Source organism: Stigmatopora nigra, chromosome 20 (assembly GCF_051989575.1).
Source record: "Stigmatopora nigra isolate UIUO_SnigA chromosome 20, RoL_Snig_1.1, whole genome shotgun sequence".
Classification (NCBI taxonomy): domain Eukaryota; kingdom Metazoa; phylum Chordata; class Actinopteri; order Syngnathiformes; family Syngnathidae; genus Stigmatopora; species Stigmatopora nigra.
The window spans coordinates 1,451,641-1,476,640 of NC_135527.1; the positions used below are offsets into that span (position 1 = coordinate 1,451,641).

Genomic DNA, 25,000 nt, shown 5'->3' on the forward strand with positions numbered 1-25,000 from the left:
GAGTTAATTTAGCTCTGTGGAGGAAATGGGAGAGCATAGAATGCTGACCAGGATGATGTCTATCGTGGACAGCACCTCCGACCCCTGCACGAGTCTGTGGAATCCCTTCGAAGCTCTCTCAGCAATGGACTGCTGCACCCTCATTGCAGGAAGGACCACTTCTGCAGATCCTTCCTCTGATCAGCTGTCAGGCTCTTTAACCAAAAAATGGCTTTTTTAAGACCTACAATATACATGCATGTACTGTGTGTGTATATATATTTGTGCTTATATACATGTATGTATATTTACATACATACGCACGCATCCCCCACCCACTTGTGTTACTTAAGCATGTAGCCAAAAATGAAGGGCGAGTAGCAGCAATAGCTCCTCACTGCCTATGGGGGGCGCTAGCGAGTTGCATAATAACAAAAAATAATTTGTTTGTGATAAGGATACAATAAAAGGAAAGCTAGGTTTTTTTGGCCATTGATCAAGTATAAACACGTTGAGACCCATTCTTTATGTCCTAGAGTGGTCACGTTAAAATAGAAATAGTTTTATTACGTCTTTCTTCGAATGGCGCTAGTGCGAATTTATGACAAAGTACGAACGCTATTATTTTACGTCAATCGAACATCGTTAAGCCCTCTCCCTTAAACATTTAGGTAATTAATGGAAATAAAAAGTCAACCCACCTTCTGGTCTATATCCTGTGAGGTCAAAAAGTTCCTCCTGGAACTTTGGCCGTTTTGCTCCTGTGGCCATTTCCACCACACGTGGATTCTGATGATGGCGGCGCCTTTGTTGATAGCTGCTATCTAAAATAAGAAAGGGCACAAAGCTTAAAAGTTTTTGACTTGAAGACTTGTTCCTTCGTTACATGCTAGCAGGCTAATTGAAAGTAGGTCGTAAAGCTTCAACGGGGTCTGGAAATTTTGATTAATATTTAAGGCCGTAAAGTAGCTAATACCAGACAAGTCGGCGAACCAAGGTTGTGTTAGGTGATGAATGTTGCGCATGCGCGGTTATAGCGTCACTTCCTTTGATAGCATTCGCTGATAAATGCAAAATAGTCGGACATGGGAAATAAATATTTTTAAAATGGTCTGACATATGGTTTGAGCAAAAATGTTGGGTCAGGTTTGAACTAAATTGAAAATTAAATTAAACATAAATCACTTGCAGATTGCGTCTTAAAAGGAACCGACGCAAAACGCGTATGCGCAGAAAAAACGTCCATGATAATGGTGCTGTTGCTGTTTCGCCAATTGGCATCACGGGAGAAGTAGTTCTTCATTGAAAATGTTTGAACTCGCGTAAATTCGTGTCTTATTTAGGTACCTTTAGGCTTTCTCGTGGTCAGGAGAAAATCTGTTTTATTTTAATTTCAGTACTCGTGGACATTGTACACAATAATTAAGACACTGTCAATCACAAGTTATCGAAAAAGCGCATTTTAAAGAAATTATATCAGAACATTAGCAAATTCTCAAAGGTGTTTTAAAGCCAAAAGGAAAAGTTTGTTTTCCCTTTTATGTATATTATTTCCTTAACCCGGACCAACCTATAGATGTAAATTATATTTCTTGATTTTCCCATTTTTAACGAATATTTGCAATTTTTACACTTATTTTTTTCTCTTCGTGTTTTAGTTCAATAAGTATTTTGTAAAATGTAATAATTACAGTATAAAATATTTTCTGTTTTCCACTTTAATTTTGAACATAAAAACATTTTGTTTCCTTTTGAAATGAGATGATTAAAAGACATCTTCCCTTACAAAGAAAAAAAGTTAAAACATTGGAAAAAGGCCGCTGGGCCGCTCAGACCACAACCTGGTCCATCTGATCCCCACCTACATCCCTATGGTGAGGAAAATAAAACCTACCACGAGGATCATACAAAGATGGACCGAGGAGACCAGCATGGTACTGAGGGACTGTTTTGAGACAACCGACTGGGAGGTGCTGTGCAAACCACATGGGGAAGACATCGACAGTTTGACCCACTGCATCACAGATTACATCAACTTCTGTGTGGAGAACATCGTACCCTCCAAGAAGGTCCGTTGTTACTCCAACAATAAGCCGTGGGTCACCAGGGATCTAAGGGCCCTCCTGAACAAGAAGAAGAGGGCTTTTAGGTCTGGGGAGAAGGAGAGTCTCAAAACGGTCCAGAAGGAGCTGAAGAGAGAGATAAGGAGGGGAAAGACCAGCTACAGGAGGAGGCTAGAGAAGCAACTCCAAAGAGGCAACACCAAAGAGGTCTGGAGGAGCTTGAGGACCATCTCGGGCCATGGAGGCAACAGTGGGAGAGGCCCGGAGTCCGGAGACGGGGAGTGGGCCAACGAACTGAATCAGTTCTTTAACAGATTCAGCCCTGCCCCTGCTCCCCTGACCCCCCAGACCAGAAGCAACTCTACCCCCTCGTTCTCCTCTTCCTCCCCCTCTTCCTCCCCCTCTTCCACCGGTCTCTGCATCACTGTCGATCAGGTGACAAAACAACTAAAGAAGATCGAGGCAAGGAAGGCTACCGGTCCGGACGGCCTCAGCTCCAGACTACTGAGAGAGTGTGCGGATCAGCTTGGCACAGTGATTCTGCATATTTTCAACCTCAGCCTCAGTCTGCAGAAGGTCCCAACCTTGTGGAAAACTTCCTGCGTGGTCCCAGTCCCAAAGACTGCGAACGCCAGGGAGCCAAACCACTTCAGGCCGGTAGCACTAACCTCTCACCTGATCAAGACACTGGAGAGGATCATCCTCAACCACCTGAGCCCCCTGATGAATGCAGAGCTGGACCCTCTGCAGTTCGCCTATCGTCCAGGCATTGGTGTGGAAGATGCTACCACCTACCTGATGCACAGGTCTCTTTCACACCTGGAGAACTCGGGAAGCACGGTGAGAATGATGTTTTTTGACCTCTCCAGCGCATTCAACACCATTCAGCCGGTCCTTCTGAGAGGGAAACTGGAGGTGGCTGGAGTAAGGAACCACCTAGCTGCATGGATCATCGACTTCCTCACCAACAGACCACAATATGTGAGACTCCAGGACTGTACGTCTGATGTGGTAACTTGCAGCACGGGGGCCCCACAAGGCACAGTGCTTTCCCCACTCCTCTTCTCCCTCTACACGTCAGACTTTAAACATAATACAGACACCTGCCACCTCCAGAAATTCTCCGACGACACCGCCATTGTTGGACGAGTGACTGACGGGAACGACCTGGAGTACAGGGGAGTCATCACAGCCTTTGTCGACTGGTGTAGGCAAAACCACCTGCACATCAACACCAGTAAGACAAAGGAAATGGTCGTTGACTTTCGGAGGACACCTCAACAGACCACTCAGGTGAACATCCAGGGTAAAGACATTGAAATCGTGGACAACTTGAAGTATCTGGGTGTTCACCTCAACAGTAGACTAGACTGGTCCACAAACATAGATGCCCTGTACAGAAGGGGCCAGAGCCGCCTCTACCTGTTGAGGAGCCTACGGTCCTTTGGTGTGTGCAGGTCACTGTTGAGGACCTTCTATGACACTGTGGTGGCATCTACTGTGTTTTATGCAGTGGTCTGTTGGGGAAGTGGGAGCACGGAGAGGGACAGGAACAGGCTGAACAAGCTGATCAGGAGGGCCAGCTCTGTTCTGGGCTGTCCTTTGGACTCTGTGGAGGAAGTGGGAGAGCGGAGGATGCTGACCAGGATGAGGTCCATCATGGACAGCACCTCCCACCCCCTGCATGAGTCTGTGGAGTCCCTTCAAAGCTCTTTCAGCAATAGACTGCTACACCCTCATTGCAGGAAGGAGCGCTTCCGCAGATCCTTCCTCCCATCAGCCGTCAGGCTCTTTAACTCAAAAAAGGCTGTGGGTTAGGACCTCCCGAATTTCGGATACAGTGTAGATGTGCTTGTATATATATGTATGTGTATGTATATATATATCTCACCAACACAGTTACCTATTTATATATTTATTCATGTATTTATTTATTAACTTACTATTAAGCACCCATTTGTGTATAATGCCTTTTCTATTCCTGCATCCTCACCCTCTTCCTATTGCAACAAAGAAATTTCCCGATTACGGGATGAATAAAGTTATCCAATCCAATCCAATCCAATCCAAAAAATAAATAAAATACACACGCACCCACACACTAAGCCTCACTTCTTTCGATGACATTCGCTTTATAAATGCAGGCGAGTGTGACATAGCAAATACATATTCATCAAATGGTATGACATATGGTTTTAGCAAAAATTATTGCGAAGGTTTGATTGAAATTGAAAACTAAATTGAGCATAAAACGCGGCTAAAAAAAGGAAGGGACCCATAAGGCGCATGCGCAGAACAAAAATTGTTCATGATAGGATCCAAAAAAATCTACACTGGGGGAAACTCTTTAGAATTATCAATAATTACGTAAAGGTACATCCAACAGACTCACGACACTTTGATAAAGTTTATTTCCTTATAATAAACACTTTGGCCAAACGATGCATTTTCTGTATCAGTCACGTGGTTCTTTCTCAAAGCAATACACAACAATACGAGCTTTCTCTCTTGAGCTATCGGCGCAGTGCTGACGCACCAGTGCCGATCGTTCTATCACTATTTATCAGCAAAACCTGCTTTAGCTTAGCCTAGTTAGCAGCTATTAAAGAAACAAATCGTCAAATGGCTTGTTTATACTTTAAATTAATTTAGCTAGCAGCAATCAAAGGAACAAGTCGTCGAAGAGCGTGTTTATGCTTTAGCTTAGCTAGCTGCTATCAAGAAAGGGTCGACGAAGAACTCGTAGGTTTCCTGGCAATTTTAGCTCAGCATAGCTAGAAGCTATAAAATAAACAATTGGTCGAAGTGCTTGTTTATGCTTTAGCTTATCTTAGCTAACACCTATCAAAGGAACAAGTCGACGAAGAACTCGTTGTAGGTTTCCTGGCTATTTTAGCTCAACATAGCAACTCAGCTATCAACTCCGCCGCCATCACGAGAATTCACGTGTGGAAATGTCGGCAAGCGCACAAAGGCCAAAGCTCCAGGGGAAACTTTTTGAGGTCAAACAGGAGAATTCAACCTACGAGCAATCAACAGCTTGCAACATAACCCACGATAAAGTTGTTCTTCATAGACTAGAAGGTCGGTTAACTTTTCATTTCCATATATTCCGTTTAAGGTGTTCTATTGACACGACACTATAGTAGTGTATGTACCTTTTCAAGAATTCGCACTAGCACCATTCGAAGAAATACGCGATAAATTCTGTTTCTATTTAAATGTGACGCCTCAAAGAGGGAAAGAATGAGTCTTAACGCCTGTTAATACTTAACAACGGGAGAAAACAGGAGCTTTCCTTTTATTGTATCCTAATCACAAACAATACAGTGTTACCTCGATTTACGATCGTAATCCGTTCCGAGACTGATGTATGACCAGCATATTGTAACTCAAGCGGACCTTTCTCATTGAAATAAATTGAAAACAAATTAATTCGTTCCAACCCTCTGAAAAAACACCAAAAACAGGATATTGGATTGGAAAATAGGTTTTATTTCTTCTATTTTGCCATAATTTGAAATAGTAATAAATAACGAGTGGTTTAATAGGAATAAAATGTGTGAAATAGATGTAAAATTATATGCATTTGACGGAGGGGAGAGACAATGACACACGGAGGTGGGGGCTGTTCGGGCAACAACGCAGTCGTAAACGAACAAACAAATTGAAATTAATTTGGATAACTATATACAGACACTCAACTTTTAAGGTAAATCAACACAAAAGTGAATTCTAATTTTGCTTTAATCTTTTTTTTTTTTTACCTTAGTTCTACGGGTTGACCCCACCCGGAAGTCTTCAAAACGAACGCATCTCGCGTTATTAGGAACTTGCCTCCCCATTGAAATGACATCACTTGTCGGTCTCTTGAAGGCCTTGAAGTGTCCTTCGCATCGTCCACTAGTAGCGGATTCATTTTACAGTCACCGCTCGCATTAGAACACAACGCTAGTGTAAAGCGGTTCTTCATGGGTTTGTGTCCCGGTAATGCCTTCTCCTTTGCCATGATGAATGTCCGCCTGGGCATCTTTTTCCCCAAAAAGACCAATTTCATCGCAGTTGAAAACTTGCTGGGGGATGTAACTTTCCTTGGCGATAATCAAGGCAAATGTCTTGATGCGTCCTTCTGCTTAAGGCTGGTGGAAATGGTTGACATATTCCTCTCGTATTGCTTAACGAGCTCAGTAACACGTACCCCACTCATATTTTTCAATTATTTCGCATTTCTTGTCCATGGTGAACGCCTTTTTCTTTGCAGAACTCTGCAGATCCATAGTAATATTGTTTACCTGTAAATGTACCCAACGCAGGCAAATGCAAAGTCCGCCCAGTGGTCGTAGAAATATTTTATACACGAAAGAGATGCAAAAAAGACAGTGCTATGGCCACCTGGCTTGGTCGCATCACAAAATTTTGATCGTATGTCGGGCGAATTATTAGATAGAAATGTTCGTCGTAAGACAAGAATGTCGTACTGTATTTTTCTTGAAGACGCAAAGCGCAAGCGCCCCCAGAGGCGTTCAAGAGTAATTCCTGCTACTCGCCCTCCATTTTTGGCTACATCACTGGTGTCAAAGTGGCGGCCTGAGGGCCAAATCTGGCCCGCCACATCGTTTTGTCCGGCCCGAGTAAGTAGATCATGAGTGCCAACTTTCTGTTTTAGGATCAAATTTAAATGAAGATTTTCGATGTATATTATCTTGCCTGATTTTCCCCTTTTTAAATCAATAATTGCATTTTTATTTCTTTTGGTGTTTTAGGTCAAAACGCATATTGTAAAATCTAAAAATAAATATATACAAATATTTTCGGTGTTACACTTTAATATTGAATGTAATTAAAAAAGAAGTTTCCATTTAACATGAAAAAAAATATTATTAGATGTGTGAATCAGACTATACCTCTATTTCAATCTAATTAAGTCCCCAAATAATAATAGACCTGCTACTGAATCAAAGATAATGCTTTTTTAATGCCTCCCCTTTGGCGAAAGCATTTTAACTAAATTCAAATCTAAAACATAAATGAATGTTTACAATGAAAAGGCTCCAAAAAAGATTTGAGGAGCTACATCACTAGTGAAGATTTTTTTCTGACCAATAGTATAAAAATGCTACTATAAACTCATGTTGCTGTTGACGAGAATACTACAGTAGAAAGTACTGCATTGTGACAAATTGAATGTATGGCGCACCTTTTGGTTTGGCTTCATTTCTGTGAATAAGAAATTCAGTCGTTTTATAATTGGAAAATGGTTAATCATTTATCTTCGTGTCTTTGCAGGTTTCAGAAATGATCTTGGTGCTGATGGGCAGGAGTCTGTTGACCTTAAAGAGAAAATTGAGCTCCCCCAAATCAAAGAGGAGGAGCGAGAGTTCCCTCAACAACAAGTGGGAGACGAGCAACTTCCAATCAAAAGGGAGGAAGATCATTTCACCTGTTCACTTGGTGAGTTCGGGAAGAAGGAAGATGTTCTGGGCTTGGCCGGCAGAGGGGCGGAGCCTGCAAACACCACCACATCATGGCCCCTAATTAAAGAGGAGGAGCCAGAGTTTCCTCAACACCAAATGATAGAGGAGCAACCTCCAATCAAATATGAGGAATGTGTCAAATGGTCAACTGGTGAACCTTTCAAGAATGAAGATGATCTGAGTGGGGTCAGCGGAGGGGCAGAGCCTCCGCATGGCAGCGGCTCAATAGAAGGATGGCAAGCAGAAAATTTAATTGCTCCTTTATCAGATAGCGATGACTTGCTTTTTGACGATGACGATGAAGACGTTAAGAAAAATCCCAGTGGCGACAAACTATGCAAATGCTTTCAGTGTGGGAAAACTTTTGGGAAAACGTCTTTTTTGAAAACACATATGAGGAGCCACACTGGCAAAAAACCCTTTCCATGCTCTGTTTGTGGTCAAGCCTTTTCTCAAAAGCACCACCTAAAAACACACACAAAAACCCACACTAGTAAAAAAATATTTTTGTGCTCATTTTGTAGCCGACGCTTCACAGAAAAAAAAGCTTTCAAAATACACATAAGAAGCCACACTGGTGAAAAACCATTTTTGTGCACAGTTTGTGGTCAGGCATTCACACAAAAGGGAAATTTAAAAACCCACACAAGAACCCACACTGGTGAAAAGCCATTTTTGTGCACAATTTGTGGTCAAACATTCACTCACAAGGAAGGCTTAATTGTTCACACAAGAACGCACACAGGTGAAAGGCCATTTGCCTGCTCAATTTGTGGTCAATCATTTACACAGAAGGGAAGCTTAAAAGTGCACACAAGAACCCACACTGGTGAAAAACCATTTTCCTGCTCCATTTGTGGTCAAACATTCACACACAAAGTAAGCTTAAAAATCCACACGAGAACCCACACTGGTGAAAAACCCTTTTTGTGCTCGGTTTGTGGTCAAGCATTCACAGATAAAGGAAGTTTAAAAATACACACAAGATCTCACACGGGTGAAAAACCGTTTTCGTGCTCATTTTGTAGCCAAACATTCACACACAAGGAAAGCTTAAAAACACACACAAGAACCCACACTGGCGAAAAACCATTTTCCTGCTCAATTTGTGGTCAAACATTCACACACAAGGATAGCTTAACAACCCACACAAGAACCCACACTGGTGAAAAACCTTTTTCGTGCTCGGTTTGTGGTCAGGCATTTACACGGAAGGGAAATTTAAAAGTCCACTCAATAACCCACACTGGTGAAAAACCATTTTTTTGCTCGGTTTGTGGTCAAGCCTTTTCTCGTCAGGAGAATGTAAAAACCCACATAAGAACCCACACTGGTGAAAAACCATTTTTGTGTTTGATTTGTGGTAAAGCTTTCTCACTAAAGCACCATTTAAAAAGCCACACGAGAACCCACACTGCTGAGAATTTTTTTTCGTGCACATTTAATCTTCAAACATTTTCACAGAAGGGAACCTGAAAAGAATACTTAACAACCTGCATTGGCGAAAAGCCCTTTCTTTGCTCAATTTGTGGTTCAACAATCCGTCCCAAGAATACCTAAAAAAAAAATACCCATAATAACCCCCAATTGTTAAAAATACTTAATAATACATAATACAAATTCTGTTGCTCAGGATTTATTCATAATACTGAATAGACACAAATGTGTGTGTTATCAATTGGCAAAAATGACGAGAATCCCTCGCGTAATATTTGAATTATGTTGATAAAATTAGTCTGCTGTTAATTTGTCTGTTTGAAAAAGAGAAAAACAAATAAAATGTTTTATTTCATTTCATCTTCCAAATTTTCTATTAGTTCTGTAAACTACATTAAACTTCCGTATTTTCTCGACTATGAGGCTCACCGTATTTTTAGGCACAGTCTCATTAACGTGTGCTATTTCTGTATTTGACGCATACAAGGTGCACTGTATTTATTAATTGACCCAGGCATGGCGTAACATATGCCAGCTTAAACATACAAACACGTTTTTAGAAAGGCAACGGAAGCAAAACTGAGTTTGGTTGTAATTTATTTAGCCATTTTACAATGTACTCACATTTTCTGATCAGTCAGCACACACAAATCCATCATTTTCTGTGTACAAATTGATCAATTGTACAAATGATTCATCAAAAACGTTGGGTTCCCTCTCGTCGTTGTCAGAGTCACTCACATTGCCTTGTGCCTCCACAGAAATGATGCCGGCTTTGGCAAAAGCTCAAACAACAGTGCAAGCAGACACGTTCGTCCAAGGTGCCACAATCCATTTGAAAATAGTGGAGTAAGGAGTAACTAGCCCGGCGTGGCCTCTCGCGGTCAACATAAAGCGGTGTTCGCTATCTATCATCCAATGTTCCCATGCCGCTCGCAACTTTACTTTGAACGCTCATATGATGCCGATGTCCAACGGTTGGAGTTCTTTAGTTAAACCTCCGGGAGTGACGGCAAGCACAGGATTCATTTGCTTGACTTGGTTTTTCACCGCTGCTGAGATGGGCACGCATGTAGTCGCAAATCAAGACTGATGGCGGGGCTTGGAAAAAGCCATTCGGTTTCTTAACATAGACCTCACTTAGCCAATCTCTCATTTTCTCATCGTCCATCCAGCCCTTTTGGTTTGCTTTCACGATGACGCCAGCTGGAAACTTTTCTTACGGCAGTGTCTTTCGCTTCAAAATCACAATAGGTGGTAGTGTCTTTCCATTAATATGACAACCAAGAACGACAGTAAAAGCGGACTTCTCGTGCCCTGTTTTCCGTATCGCTACCGTGCTGGTCCCCTTCTCCACATTGCGGTTCAGCGGAATGTCGGTAGTCAGCCGGACCTCGTCCATGTTGGTTATGTGGTTAGTCTATACGTTGGTCAGTAATCTTCTTACTGCAGTAGGTGCAGAAAATGGATGGCTTTTCAATGTAGTTCGCTGGAAGTTGCTGCGCCACGGTTGTCCTCGCTCTAACGGATAGATAGTGTCGTTTCATAAAGCAAAAGCACCAAGACAGACTTCCTTGAAAATGTTCAATTTTCAATTCTTCCGCTAGCACATTTGCCTTCAGTCGAATGGTGACTGTGGAGATGTTTCTCCCAACTGCTCTTTGATCAAGTATCCACCGTTCCAGTTGATCTTCCAAGTCGGGCCACATCGCCTTGTTTCCACAGAAACTCAGCTTCGTCGTCTTGACTTGCCGAAGCTCGGTCTCCCGCCTCCTCCATTTGCGAACCATGGATTCGGTGGTCTTAAATTCCCTCACGGCTGCTCGATTTCCATGTCCCTCTACATATTTGATGGCTTGAAATTTGAACTGAGCTTAATAAGCGTGTCTCTGTCATTTTCCGGGGTCCTCAGAAACCAAACCAAAGTTGTTTTGCAATGATGCACATACCCACACTATATACTGGTGCCTGCTAGGTGTGTAGCTTTAGCCCTCACGGCTGCTCGATTTCCATGTCCCTCTACATATTTGATGGCTTGAAATTTGAACTGAGCTTAATAAGCGTGTCTCTGTCATTTTCCGGGGTCCTCAGAAACCAAACCAAAGTTGTTTTGCAATGATGCACATACCCACACTATATACTGGTGCCTGCTAGGTGTGTAGCTTTAGCGTCTTATTACATACACATCCTTTACTCATTGGCAGACTTCGGCATGCCTGTCCTCACCCACGTCTGCCTTTTCTCTATATAACCAATGTGTCGGCCAGAAGTGCTCTCAGTCAGGCTTTGGAACTCTGCGCATACACAAGGTGCTCCGTCTATTTATATAGAGAATGTTTAAGACTTAAGTGCGCTTGATAGTCGTGACAATATGGTAAGTAGACCTGGCAGTTGGTATATGAATTCAAATGTGATGATTTTTTTATTTTAATGTTGAACAGAATGCCGCAACCAAGATGGCGCCGTTTAAGTGGCAGCCGGTGGCGGTAGCTCCATCCTCTCTCGTTCGTTTTGTGTTTTTGCTGCTTGTCTGTCCTAATGATTTGATGTGATTCTTAATGATCCCATTTACTTTGATATGCTTTGTACTTTGTGCTTTTGCTTTGTTGTTCTGCGGCCTTTGCGACTGTACTGTTTAACTTGGAACTATGTGTTTTTTTGTATCTATCACCCCACCCCCATCCCCTCCTGCTACTGTCACAATGAAATTTCCCGAATACGGGATGAATAAAGTTATCCAATACAAACAGATAATATTCAATATTCTTATGTTGATGGCTTGAAACTTATCGTTGTGATTGTCCATTCAACTCGATTTCATGTGGGCCGGACTATTTTAGATACAATATACATGTACATGGGTATGTGTATATATATATGTGTATATGTATATGTGTGTATATATATGTGTATATGTATATGTGTGTATATATATGTATGTGTATATATATGTATGTGTATATATATATGTGTGTATATATATGTGTATATGTATATGTGTGTATATATATGTATGTGTATATATATGTATGTGTATATATATGTATGTGTATATGTATGTGTATATATATGTATGTGTATATGTATGTATATATATATATATATATATATATATATATATATATATATATATATATATATATATATATATATATATATATATATATATATATATATATATATATATATATATATATATATATATATATATATATATATATATATATATATATATATATATATATATATATATATATATATATATATATATATCTATATATATCTATATATATCTATATATATATATATATATATACACACACACACACAGGTACACATGTACGGAGACGAGGTCGGAATGTTCTCGCTTGCAAGCAAGAAGGTGTATCCTCAATTGAAACGCTTCCTCCTTTCTCTCCAACTGGAGAAAACTGCGCTACTGTGGTGAGGAATTGAATCTCAATCATTAATCCCATTGCCCCAAGGGCAATAAATGTTTTTAACATGACTTTTTGTCTTTGTTTAGGGAGTTTTCCTCTTGAAACGTTTCAATTTAGTCACCCTTCCTACTGTGGAAAAGGTGGATCCAGGTTTCCCTCTCAGCTATACTGATAGCTGTTGGTGTGGTAAGCAACACTTGATATGGACCCTCACACTTCGCGTCGCTCCAATGTTTCTTTTTTTTTATGCTGCGTATCAGCACCCAGTCTCCAGGAATCACCGTCGCCCTGTCTGTTTCCTGTTGAGAAACACACTCTCCCTCTGGTAAATTAAGTTGGGTATGTTTTTCTAAAGATTTCATGTTGTCAGCTAGATTTCCCTCATCATCCAATTCCCATTGAGTAGTGAATAATAGCAATTTGTAAGGTCTACCAAACAGGTGGGTTTAATCCATTTGAATTTGTGAAGCTAATATATCATTCTACTAAATCAGTACATTTTGTCCATGGCCTTTTTGTTTCAATGTATTTTTTTAGTCTATTTTTTATATTTCCCATTCATCCGTTCGACACGGCTCGCCGGTTGTGGATGGTAGACGCAATGATTTTGCAACAAAATATGGTACCTAGTGCCAATTCTTTGAATTCACAAAATGAGTGCCATTATCACTATAGATGGTTTCTGGGATTCCATATCGTGGAATGACATCCCTACATAGAGCCTTGGCTACAGTTAACGCGTCTATGTTTTTTGTTGGGGAAATCTCAACCCAATTTGAAAAGGCATTGACAATCACAAAGCAGTATTTTTCCCCTTCACTCTTACTTAATTCAATAAAATCCATATGAATCTTTTGAAATGGATATGTAGCTTTTTGGAAATGCCTGTGTTTTGGCCATACAGCCCCTTGCACAAGTCACACATGCTTTGCAAAAATGTTTTTGCATATAGATTAAAACCATAAGTTTTGTAGTGCCATTGTACCGAGGATACCATCCCCCCCTGTTGAGACATGGGATTTCCCATGACTCAAAATGGCAGCCCGCCTAAACAAGTTATTTATTTATTTTTTTGGGTAGGATTGGCTGCCTCCCAATGCTTGTATAAATCCCATTTTCCAATTTTGCCCCTTCGTCAATCCATATTTTGATTTCTGATTGTGGCTTTGTAACTGCATATTCGTTAAAATGTCTGTACCAATCTGCCGCGGCATCCTGAAAGGCTTATTGGCGATTTCAGAAATTAATTTCAAATTTCCCAATTCTTTTTCCACCTCGATATTTTATTGATAGCTTATATTTTGGTGGCCAGCCAAACAAAAACGCAAAAGACAGACCATCATCCACGCTCACACTCATACTTAGGGAAATTTAGAGTGTTCAACCAGTCTACCATCCATAATTTCGTTTGGTGGGAGTAAACTGGAGTACCCGGAGAAAACCCACAAATTCTCGAGGACACCAGCAATATCCCCCACTTTGGAAGGACTGGATCCACCCCGCTTTCATTAGTTACAGTGCTTCTCAAATATTGGGGCGCGCCCCCCTGGGGGGGTGCGGTGCGATACCTGGGGGGGGGGGGGCGCTTGGGGCGTGTAACCCTGGGGAACAGGATTTTATTTGGCCGTACTAGTATAAAGTGTAATTGCGCATCCACTACAGTAGCTGGCAGTGGCGCTCTCATTTATTTTTTATTTCAGGCATTGATGCAATTAATTTTTTTTCTGTTACAGACTTAAAACAAGATTTAATAAAGTTATTCTTTGTAAGTTTGACTATATTTATTTCTTTTTTTCCTTTTCTTTAATGTTAATAAGGATAAAATGTTGTACTTATAACAATTTTATAAAATGATTTTATTTATAGTCACGGTGGGAAGTGGGGGGGGGGGGGCGCGAATAGTTTTCTTTTTGCTAGGGGGGGCCTAACAGAAAATAATTGAGAAGCACTGCATTAGTAGATCTCAGAACTGGAAGGTTGATGCACTAATCACTAGTCTTTAAATTTGGGTTGTTTACGCACACATCAGTGGGCTGTAAATTTTCATCACAGGTGTGAACCACCATTCCCAGTGGGGCTTTTTGGTAGCTCCACCCCCTTTTGCTGCCCTATCAACAATATTCATTCCAGAACGAACTAGGTAATTAATGTATTAGATTCTGGTGCCACATATCTACAAATAGATAATGTTTTTGGAAGTTAAAGTGCCGCCGTTCATCGCCTGCCATGCGAGTGGCTGTGATTAACTATCTGTTTGCCAATAATGTATTGATGGAAAAGTTGTGACACATTGAAACACACCCCCACTCTAGTATTTTAACCGTTTGTAAAAAAAAAAAGGGACCTCCATGTTTTGCATTAAGTTACACCCCCGTTAATGCTATCAGTTTAGCCGTTTGTACATAGAATTGGTGGCAGTAGTTTCACCTAAAGCAGGCATGTCCAAAGTCCGGCCCGCGGGCCAATTAAGGCCCGTGGACAAATTTTTACCGGCCCACGGCCTCTATCATGAAATCAATAATACACGGCCCGCCAGCACTGTTGACCACAGTATAAAATACATGTGTACAAAAAGCTATTTTTCACTTCACCAGAAGATGGCAGTAGCCCTGTGGCCGCACTCTGGCCGCCGTGACCCTTGCGTCATTGTTTCAGCCCAGCCCATTTCTAACATGTAAACAAGAAAAGGAAAGTTGACCGCGAGGGCCGCCGCTTCCAGGACGAGTGGAAATTTGAGTATTTTTTCCCTGAAATACGAAACAACTGTGTCTGCCTAATTTGCCAAGAGACTGTGGCTGTTTTCAAGGAATTCAACATTAAGAGGCACTACCAGACGAAACATGCTAGCTACGACAAGCTAACTGGGAACGAACGCGGTGAAAAAGTGAAGCAACTGGAAGCTGTTTTAACGGCACAGCAAAGCTTTTTCACAAGAGCCCGTGAGTCAAATGAAAATGCCACAAAGGCAAGCTACGAAGTGGCAACGCTAATTGCAAAGCACTGCAAACCTTTCAGTGACGGTGAATTTATTAAAGACTGTGTAATGAAAATGGTTGAGAAAATATGTCCCGCGAAGAGGCAAGAGTTTGCCAATATTTGCCTGGCTCGTAATACTGTGGCACAGAGAATTGAAGACGTTTCATTAGATATTAAGAGACATTTAGAGGCAAAAGGAACTGAGTTTGACTTTTTCCTCGTTAGCGTGCGATGAAGACCTGGACTACATACTGCAGTCAAGATCCCAGTATCACCCTTCACATTAGTGCAGGCAAGATATTTGTTAAGTCCTCTGAGTTGAATAAATTCTTAAATCTCAGTTCATTATTTTTTTTGTGATGGTCAAAATCACAGTTTGAATATGCAGTGATCATTGTTTTGTTTTCAGCACTGTTCCTACAGTGAGCATATAATAGTGAATAATATGTGATGTTTCACATGAACTTAGATATCCTTGATAGTTTTCTTAATTTTTTGTGGTTTGTGATTTCGGTAAAAACCTAAATGTAAAAAAAATGTAAAAGTAAAAGTATGCCATTTGTAATTAAAAAAAATCCCAAAAAGTTAATTTGCATTTAATGTTAATGGTTCAAAGAATGTCAGGCTAAAAGTCGGCCCGCACACATTTTCACCTTACCAAATCTGGCCCTCTTTGCAAAAAGTTTGGACACCCCTGACCTAAAGTTTGTTTTAGTAGTCGTCAATGTATCTCACATGCCATTTGAATTTTGCATTTTTCATGTTATTCCGAAACAACCCATCTACTTAAAGCGTTACTCAAAGGTTGATATTTTACAATTTGGAGATGCTATTTTTGCACATAGACAATCTCATCATTTGTTTCATACCATGAAAGGCCCCACCAGATTTTGGGCATCCAGTGCCAAATCGAGCCTATTTCCAAATTTCTCTCAAATTTGTTGTAGATATGGGATTCCAATCTCCCAAATATCCCAGAATTCATGCGCCAATGCATTTCGTCAAAACCCAAAGCGACCAACATAATCTGTTTCTTCAGCCAGATTTTGGAACTCGGAGAATTGTTCCTTTCCCCCTTATCTAAGATTGTTATTGCCAATTGTTATCACTGTATTATTTAGGTGTAATCACCCCATAATTGCAATGCAGTAAATTTTAAGCTAAAGTTCTCTTACTTTGTATGCCATTAAAGCAATAGAAAGCAACGTCATTTGGTCGTATCAATTGATCCATGCTTATCCAATCCGTAATCTTTAACAACCAAATAACTCAATACCTAAGATATACTTTGCAAATCACCCCATACGCTTGTTCCTATAGCTCTCTGTTACCACAATAAAAATACAATAATTAAATTAGAGAAATCAACCTTTTGCTAGGCATTTGCTAGTTACAATTTTCAGTTTAATAATGGACCACAAAACATTCAAAAATCCACCAAAAGCTAATTTTCTTTAATTACGAGCCCTTTGAAATCCACAAATTGCTCAAAAATGGCTATTTTGCTCTATTCCCAAGTACAAAGCTTTTACAAAATCAAACTTTTACTAAACTGTATTTCTATCACCTTGAAATATATGTCTGTTTAAAACCCCAAAAAATGAATGTGAAAGTAATCACATAGCCCTGCATACCTTCCAGACCATGTTTTGCTCTTATTATGAAATGTTCAAACGGATGCACACCCTCAGCCGCTAACTGTGACCTTCATGCTCGCTGCGAAAGCAGCATTCTTATCTTGAAATGTCACCTCTTTTTCCTGTGTACAATTATAATGCTTTTTAGAGACGACAACCATTAATAAGATAAATTAATTCATCTTCTGATATCCAACTATATCAAAATATTTTGGCAAGACCCCATAATCAAAATATGCTGCAAACAACTATATCATAGCAAAACCCTAACCTATCCCATACATATACATATATATACACACATACGCACACGCGCGCACACATACGCATATACACACATACAGGAATATACACGCATACACGAATACACATATACACACACACACATACAGGCATATACACGCATACACACGTATATACACATACACACATGCACACAAATATACACATATACACATATATACCAAAATTGGCGCTGTTTAAGCAGCAGCCGGCGGCCACGGTAGCTTTGTCCACTCTTGTTCGTTTTGTGTTTTGCGGCTTTTATGTTTTAATGATTTGATGATTCCATTTACTTTGATTTGCTTTGTACTTTGTGCTTTTTGCTTTGCTGTTCTGTGGGGTTCCAGTTTTTGTCCAACTCTACAATGTCTTTTTGAGTCCGATTCAGTTACCGCAACCAAATGGCGCTGTTTAAGCGGCAGCCGGCGGCCACGGTAGCTTTGTCCACTCTTGTTCGTTTTGTGTTTTGCGGCTTTTATGTTTTAATGATTTGATGATTTTAATGATTGATGCTGTTTATTCTGTCTAATCACCCTCTTGCTACCTGCCACAATGTAATTTCCCGAATACGGGATGAATAAAGTTATCCAATATACATACATACACATATATACATGTATACATACATATACAAGTGAGATAGATCTGAAATATAACTTTAGGAGCAGGTTAAGAAAGAGTGAGATCAATTTAATAGGAAATAGGTTTTTTATTACCAGTCTGCAGGATGGAGGACAAAGGTCGAACAGTTGTGAACCACTCCACTCTGTCGTCCTCGCAAATCTCTCTCGCTAATGAACAGTGGGTCCGTCTTTATATAGGAAAACAGGGCATAGTGTGGTTTCTATGACAATGTTAAAACTGAGCAAAGTCTGATTAATCAGTGGCAGGTCTCCATGACGATGACCAAACTCAGGGCAAGTTTCTTATGACAACGATGTTTCTATACTTACAAAAACGGATACAATATGAACAAGCAATTGCCAAGCGACTATCATTTAATCTTAATGTTATCTTACAATTCCCTCCTGTTGTGAGTATAAAACATTAGAACTTGTTTGTTAGCGGCACTACTTATGAACAAAATTCTTCACAAACTGCTACGAGCTGGAGTTTAGACCGACCAGAACGGGGGCGAAAACCCTCACGCAGTTAAGTGAAAATTGCACCCCTGACCTCCCGCTTGGGACGACCTCCTCATGGTCTGGTCTGGTGTCTCAGAACAGGAAAGACATGTTAATCTGTGTCAGACAGTAACGCAACATCAGGGTCAGATTGGGGTGTGAATTGTTGCATATACGAGTTAGCATTCGCTGGGTTTCAACACTCATGGTACATTTGATCAAAGCTGAGAAGCAGGGTAAACAACAGGTTAGGATAACAAGCATGAGAGCAATTACAGTTATGAATGGTACTAGGGATTTCAAAAGAGTCTGTGTCCATGAGCCTTGTCCATGAGCCTGAGAGGAACCAGTCAAGCCATCCTTGTTATGGAACCGGATATCCAGTCACATCCAAAATGCAAACTGAAAACATGAGCCCAAAATGAAAAATCACTCTTTTTTTTAAATGAATGAAAAGCCACAGGACAGTAAGGCATGGGTTAACAAGACATGGAAAACAGCTGGGTGACACACAGGGGAGGCGACCACAGGTGAAAGCAATGGACAATCACAACAATAGGTTTCAAGCCATCAATATTTTTTTTCATACAAATGATTATACCTAAGAATATTGAGTAATATCTGTTTGTTCAACATTAAAATAAAATAACATTTAATTTGACTTCATATACCGACTGCTAGGTCTATTTACATACAAATCAAATAAGTTTGGATTAATAAAAAAGCAAAAAGAACTACTCCAAAATGAACCCAAAGTCAGTCAAAAAAGGAAAAGAATGTAGTTTAAAAAGATAATAGAAAACTCTGAAGATAAAATGAAATAAAACAACATTTGACTTGTTCTTCTCTTTTTCAAACAGACAAATCCACACCAGACTAATTTTATCAACATGATTCAAAAATAACACGAGGGGTTCTCGTCATTTTGCCAATTAACAGTTAACATACACACATTTGTGTCTTTGAAGTCTTGTGAATACAGTGTTCCCTCGCTACTTCGCGGTCCAGCCACCGCGTACTCAGAGCTTCGCGGATTTTTTTTGGAAAAAATTAAAAAATAAAATAAATATATTACATTGAGACAACATATTTTACAGTTTTTTTGTTATAACATGAATTTCACTCTACCCATATTCCATATGGTGTACTGTATACAGGAGGGGAGGGGGGTAAAAATAAAAAATAAAAAAATCCAATTAAATTTAAATGAAGCATTTTTGTAGGGGATTCCCTACTTCACGGAAATTTACTTATCGCGGGTGGTCCCGGTCCCCATTAACCGCGATAACCGAGGGAACACTATAAATCCTTGGCAACAAACTTCGTATTATGTATTAAGTATTTTTAACCATTGTGGTGAACCACAAATTGAGCGAAGAAACTGCTTTTTGCCACAGCAGATTTTTAAGTCTTCTTTTCAGATTCCCTTCTGTGAGAATGTTGGAACATTAACTGCGCCAGGAAAAGGTTTTTGAAGTGTAGCTTTTAAATTGGGCTGTTGGAGCGAATCTGTGGCCACAGACTGAGCAGGAAAACGTTGTTCTCCAGTGTGGGTTCTTGTCTTTTTAAATTGTCCTTATTTGTCAATGTTTTACCACAAACTAGCACGAAAATGGTTTTTCGCCAGTGTGAGTTCTTGTGTGACTAATTAAGTTTCCCTTCCATTTGAATGCTTGACCACAAACTGAGCATGAAAATGGTTTTTCACCAGTATGGACTCTTATGTGGTTTGTTAAAATTCCCTTATTATGAAATGTTTTACCACAAACTGAGCACAAAAATGTTTTTTCACCTGTGTGGATTCTTGTGTGTTTTCTTAAATCTTGCTTTTGAGAAAAGGCTTTACCACAAACTGAACACGAGAATGGCTTTTCACCCGTGTGGATTCTTGTGTGTTTTCTTAAATCTTGCTTTCTAGAATAGGCTTTACCGCAAACTGAACACAAGAATGGCTTTTCACCTGTGTGTGTTCTTGCATGACCAATTAAGCTTTCCTTGTGTGTAAATGTTTTACCACAAACTGAACACAAAAATGGCTTTTCACCTGTGTGTGTTCTAGCATGTCTAATTAAGATTCCCTTTTGTGTGAATGTCTGACCACAAACTGTGCACGAAAAGGGTTTTTCACCAGTGTGGACTCTTATGTGGTTCGTTAACGTTCCCTTTATTGTAAATGTTTTACCACAAACTGAGCACGGAAATGGTTTTTCACCTGTGTGGATTCTTGTGTGTTTTTTTAAATCTAGCTTTTGAGAAAATGCTTTACCACAAACTGAACACGGAAATGGTTTTTCACCAGTGTGGGTTCTTGTGTGTTTTTGTAAATCTTGCTTTTGAGAAAAGGCTTTACTGCAAACTAAACACGAGAATGGCTTTTCACCCGTGTGTGTTCTTGCATGCCTAATTAAGCTTCCCTTGTGTGTGAATGTTTGACCACAAACTGCACACGAAAATCGTTTTACACCAGTGTGGGTTCTTGTGTGTCTTTTTAAGTGTCCCTTCCGTGGAAATATCTGACCGCAAACTGAACAAGAAAATGGCTTTTCACCTGTGTGGGTCCTTGTGTGAAGATTTAAGTGATCTTTCCGTGTAAATATCTGACCACAAACTGAACACAAAAATGTTTTTTCACCAGTGTGAGTTCTTGTGTGAAGATTTAAGTAATCTTTGAAAGGCTCACTAGTTGACCCGGTAACATTTTGCTCCTCCTTTTTGATTGGAGGTTGCTCTTCTCTTTTGCACTGTTGAGAGAACTCTGGCTCCTCCTCTTTAATTTGGGGCCATGCTGAGGCGCTTGCAGTCCCTTCGCTGGTCATGCCCAGATCATCCCTTTTCACGGACTCACCTGCTGACCAGGTGAAATGATCTTCCTCCTTTTTGATTAGAAACTGCCCGTCTCCCATTTGTTGTTGACGGAACTCTGGCTCCTCCTCTTTAATTTGGGGGAGCCCAACTTCCCCTTCATGGTCAACAGACTCCTGCCCATCAGCACCAAGATCATTTCTCAAACCTGCAAAGACACAAAGATGACCCATTTTCTAATTATAAAATAACTGAATTTCAGGTTCACAGAAATGAATCAAAACTGAAGAGGGCGCCATACATTCATTTGGTCACAATGTAGTATTCTTGTCAACAGCAAAATGAGTTGAAAACTGTTTATAGGTGCCTTTTTCAAAGTATGGCACTGTTGGTCAAAAAGTTTCTTCACTAGTGATGTAGCACCTTAAAATTAGTCAAATATTTTTGAGAGCATTTTCATCGTAAACATTCTTTTATGTTTTAGATTTTAATTTAGTTAAAATGCTTTTGCCGAAGGGGAGGCATTAAAAAAAGCATTTTTTTTTATTTAGTAGCAGGTATATTAATATTTGGAGGATAAATGAGATTGAAATAGAGGTACAGTAGTACCTCTACATACGAGTACTTCTACATACGAGCAGCTCGAGATAGGGGGAACATTTCGAGCAAATTATTATCTCTAGATACGAGAAAAATTTAAAGATGCAAGAAAGCCAGGTGGCCAATACATGATAGGCTGTTTATCATTGTAGCGCACTGTCTTTTTTGCCACATCTCGTTCGTGTATAACAGATATCTACAAGCACTGGGCGGAGCGGTGAATTCGTGTTTTTTTTCAATCACCCAGCGCGAATGTCGGAATGATCGCTAATTCGAGCAGTATAGTATATTACTTCTCGTTGGCTCTCTCCCCCGCAACTCCTTGTGTAAAATCTCTGGTCGCAACTATACCTCTTTGCAACGTCTCTGCGAGCACTGAGTGGAGCGTTGCATTTTTTCAGTGACCTGATGGGACTGGTAGCCTTGGAGGACGAAACCTCTATGTCTGTGCGGAGTGATGTAGTGATGATCCCTGAGGATAGTTCATATTCTATTTATTTATAAGCTGCATTTGAATTTTAGCATTAAATATTAAGTACTTTTGCAGGCTATACCACAGCGTGGCAGTGGGCCAGATTTGGCCCTCGGGCCGCAACTTTGACCCCGTTGTTTGAACGGTGCTCTTGTTGTTTAGTGCATCTACATCTCTATTTTTTAAATTTTCCATTTAGAGCATGTAGCCAAAAATGGAGGGAGAGTAGCAGGAATGACTCTTGAACGCGTCGGGGGGATTTCGCGTTTTTCCTAATTTGAAAAATACATTGTTTGTTTGTAATAAGGATAAAATAAAATGAAAGCTACTGTTTAATGCCGTTGTTAAGTATTAACACGCGCGGAGAGTCATTATTTCCCTCCTAGAGTGGTTACATTTAAATAGAAATTGAATTTATTACGTCTTTGAGTGGTGCTAGTGCGAATTCATGAAAATGTACGTACGCTACTATAGTGTCATGTCAATAGAATACCTTTAAGGCAATATATGAACATAAAAGGTGAACCCACCTAGTCTATGAAGATTTTTTTCTCGTGCGTTATGTTGCGAACTGCCCATTGCTCGTGAGTTGGATGCTCCTGATTTGGCCGTTGTGTTCTTGCCGACATTTCCCTACATGAATTCTGATGAGGGTGGCGGCTTTGATAGCTGCTAGCTATGCTGAGCTAAAATAGCCAGGGAACCTACAACGAATTATTCGTCGACCATTTTCTTTGATAGCTGCTAGCTAAGCTAAAGCATAAACACTTCGACGATTTATTTATTTGAGAGCTGCTAGCTATGCTGAGCTAAAATAGCCAGGAAACCTACAACGAGTTCTTAGTCGACTTGTTCCTTTGATAGCTGCTAGCTAAGCTAAAGCATAAACAAGCTCTTCGACGACTTGCTCCTTTGATAGCTGCTAGCCAAATTAAGCTAAAGTATAAACAAGCTAGTCAACTACTTTTTTCTTTGATAGCTGCTAGCTGGGCTAAACTAAGGTAGGTTTTGCTGATAAATAGGGATGGAACGAGCGACGCTGGTGCGTCAGCACCGTGCCTATAGCTCAAGAGAGAAAGCCCGTATTGTTGTGTGTATTGCTTTAAGAAAGAATCACGTGACTGATACAAAAAATGTGTCGTTTTCGCCAAGGTGTTAAGTATAAGGCAGTGCTTCTCAATTATTTTCTGTTAGGTCCCCCCTTGAAAGAAGAAAACTTTTCGCCCCCCCCCCCCCCCCCCACTTCCCACCGTGACTATAAATAAAATCATTTTATAAAATTGTTATAAGTACAACATTTTATCCTTATTAACATTAAAGAAAAGGAAAAAAAGAAAGAAATATAGTCAAACTTACAAAGAATAACTTTATTAAATCTTGTTTTAAGCCTGCAACAGAAAAGATTTTAAGTGCATCAATGCCTGAAATAAAAAATAAATGAGAGCGCCACTGCCAGCTACTGTAGTAGATGCGCAATTACACTTTATACTAGTACGGCCAAATAAAATCCTGTTCCCCAGGGTTACACGCGTTTCCTACGTCCCACGGCAGCATACTGAAAAGCCATAAAGAGAGTGATCAACACTGCCCAGAAGATCGTGGGCTGCTCTCTGCCCTCACTGAATGACATTGCAAGCCCTCGATACCTTAACATTATTAGGGACCCCTACCACCTTGGTCACAACCTGCCCACTGGCAGACGCTACAGGTCTCACAAAACACGAACAAATTGACTCGGGCAGTTTTTCCCCCAGAGCCACCAGGGCTCTGTACTTGCACTAGCACGACACACAACCCCTTCTCTGCAATAACTTAGAGGTGTGCAATAAAATGTGCAATATCTTAGATTACACAATATTTTAGAATTACCTTGGGTGACTTTTTATATTACTGTACACTATATATCTGGTGTTGTCAATGACGGCCAGTAAATTAATTTTTTGGCCCAAAATGTCCTGTTCCAGCCCACTTGAGGTCTAATTGGCAGAAATCTGGCCCACAAACCAAACTGAGTATTATTCTAGTCGCTAGCTCACCTATGTTATGGTATCCGCTAGTGCATTTTATGCTAGATGCTAGCTTATGCTAGGCTTGGCACATTTTTTGGTGAATCATTTTGGGGATTCAGATGTACGTCAAATGCATGCAACTGAGCACCAAGAGTTGGCTCCCATGAAAAATGAAGACAATGCACAATTCAAACCCATTAAAGTGCCACAAATGGAATATTTCATTATTGTTGGGAAACTCCACATTGAGCAGCAGCAGCATCTACTCATATGGATGGAGGAAGACCCTCTATATGTTAAAGAGGAGGGGATGGACGTTCCTATTGGGGCAGTTGAGCCCTTGAGTAGCAAATATGAAGGTCCAAGTGAGGCCAGCGGACAGGCGTAGCCTTTGAGTGGCAGCAGCTCAACAGAAGAATCACAAGCAGACAACCTCATGGCTCCACCATCAGCTATCTATGATGCCACATCACACTTTTGAATCCGTGAGTATCAAGTCACTAACATAAAGATGCTATGGTTGTACAATTTCAATAACATTATTTAAAAATATATATGTATGACCGACCTCACTACGAATGTCCCTTAAAAAAATACAGGCTTAGGCCGGTATATGAGACTTGCACGGTCAAACGGCGTAATTGTGCGTCCAAGCACAGTTACAGCTTTTTCAGTGCCCTGAAGAAAAGGCTAGATCACCTCCTT

The 25,000-nt window shown here is 40.3% G+C and overlaps 3 protein-coding genes across 6 annotated transcripts in view; 1 reads left to right on the forward strand and 2 right to left on the reverse strand.

Moving 5' to 3' along the window:
- The window catches only part of LOC144213460 (uncharacterized), an 11,169-nt gene extending 10,063 nt beyond the window's left edge, over positions 1–1,106 (reverse strand). Inside the window, exons 1-3 of one of the 3 annotated variants that reach the window (XR_013329974.1) lie at positions 956–982; positions 681–803; positions 49–194 (exon numbers count right to left, since the gene is read on the reverse strand). Coding sequence is in view for 1 of the 3 variants with exons in the window: in XM_077741941.1 (XP_077598067.1) it covers positions 681–803; positions 956–1,004 (172 nt within the window). In the remaining 2 variants the exon portion in view is untranslated. Of the gene's footprint in view, positions 1–48; positions 195–680 lie in introns of all 3 variants that reach the window. The other 2 variants (XR_013329973.1, XM_077741941.1) reach the window with 2 other exon arrangements.
- Positions 1,107–4,542: 3,436 nt separating this feature from the next.
- On the forward strand, positions 4,543–11,707 carry LOC144213448 (uncharacterized). Its single transcript, XM_077741918.1, has 2 exons — positions 4,543–5,126; positions 7,329–11,707. Exons 1-2 carry the CDS (start codon positions 4,997–4,999, stop codon positions 8,990–8,992), a joined length of 1,794 nt encoding a protein of 597 aa, XP_077598044.1. The 5' UTR covers positions 4,543–4,996; the 3' UTR covers positions 8,993–11,707.
- A 5,817-nt stretch (positions 11,708–17,524) lies between these two features.
- LOC144213455 (uncharacterized) lies at positions 17,525–23,373 on the reverse strand. 2 transcript variants are annotated; one of them, XM_077741927.1, is made up of 2 exons: positions 22,817–23,373; positions 17,525–21,422 (listed from the first exon to the last, which is right to left on the reverse strand). In XM_077741927.1, the coding sequence occupies exons 1-2, from the start codon at positions 22,863–22,865 to the stop codon at positions 20,014–20,016; spliced, it is 1,458 nt and encodes a 485-aa protein (XP_077598053.1). In that variant the 5' UTR covers positions 22,866–23,373; the 3' UTR covers positions 17,525–20,013. The 2 variants fall into 2 exon arrangements, with proteins under 2 accessions (XP_077598053.1, XP_077598055.1); XM_077741929.1 differs by lacking the exon at positions 22,817–23,373 and adding an exon at positions 21,516–21,643.
- Between the last annotated feature and the right edge of the window lie 1,627 nt (positions 23,374–25,000).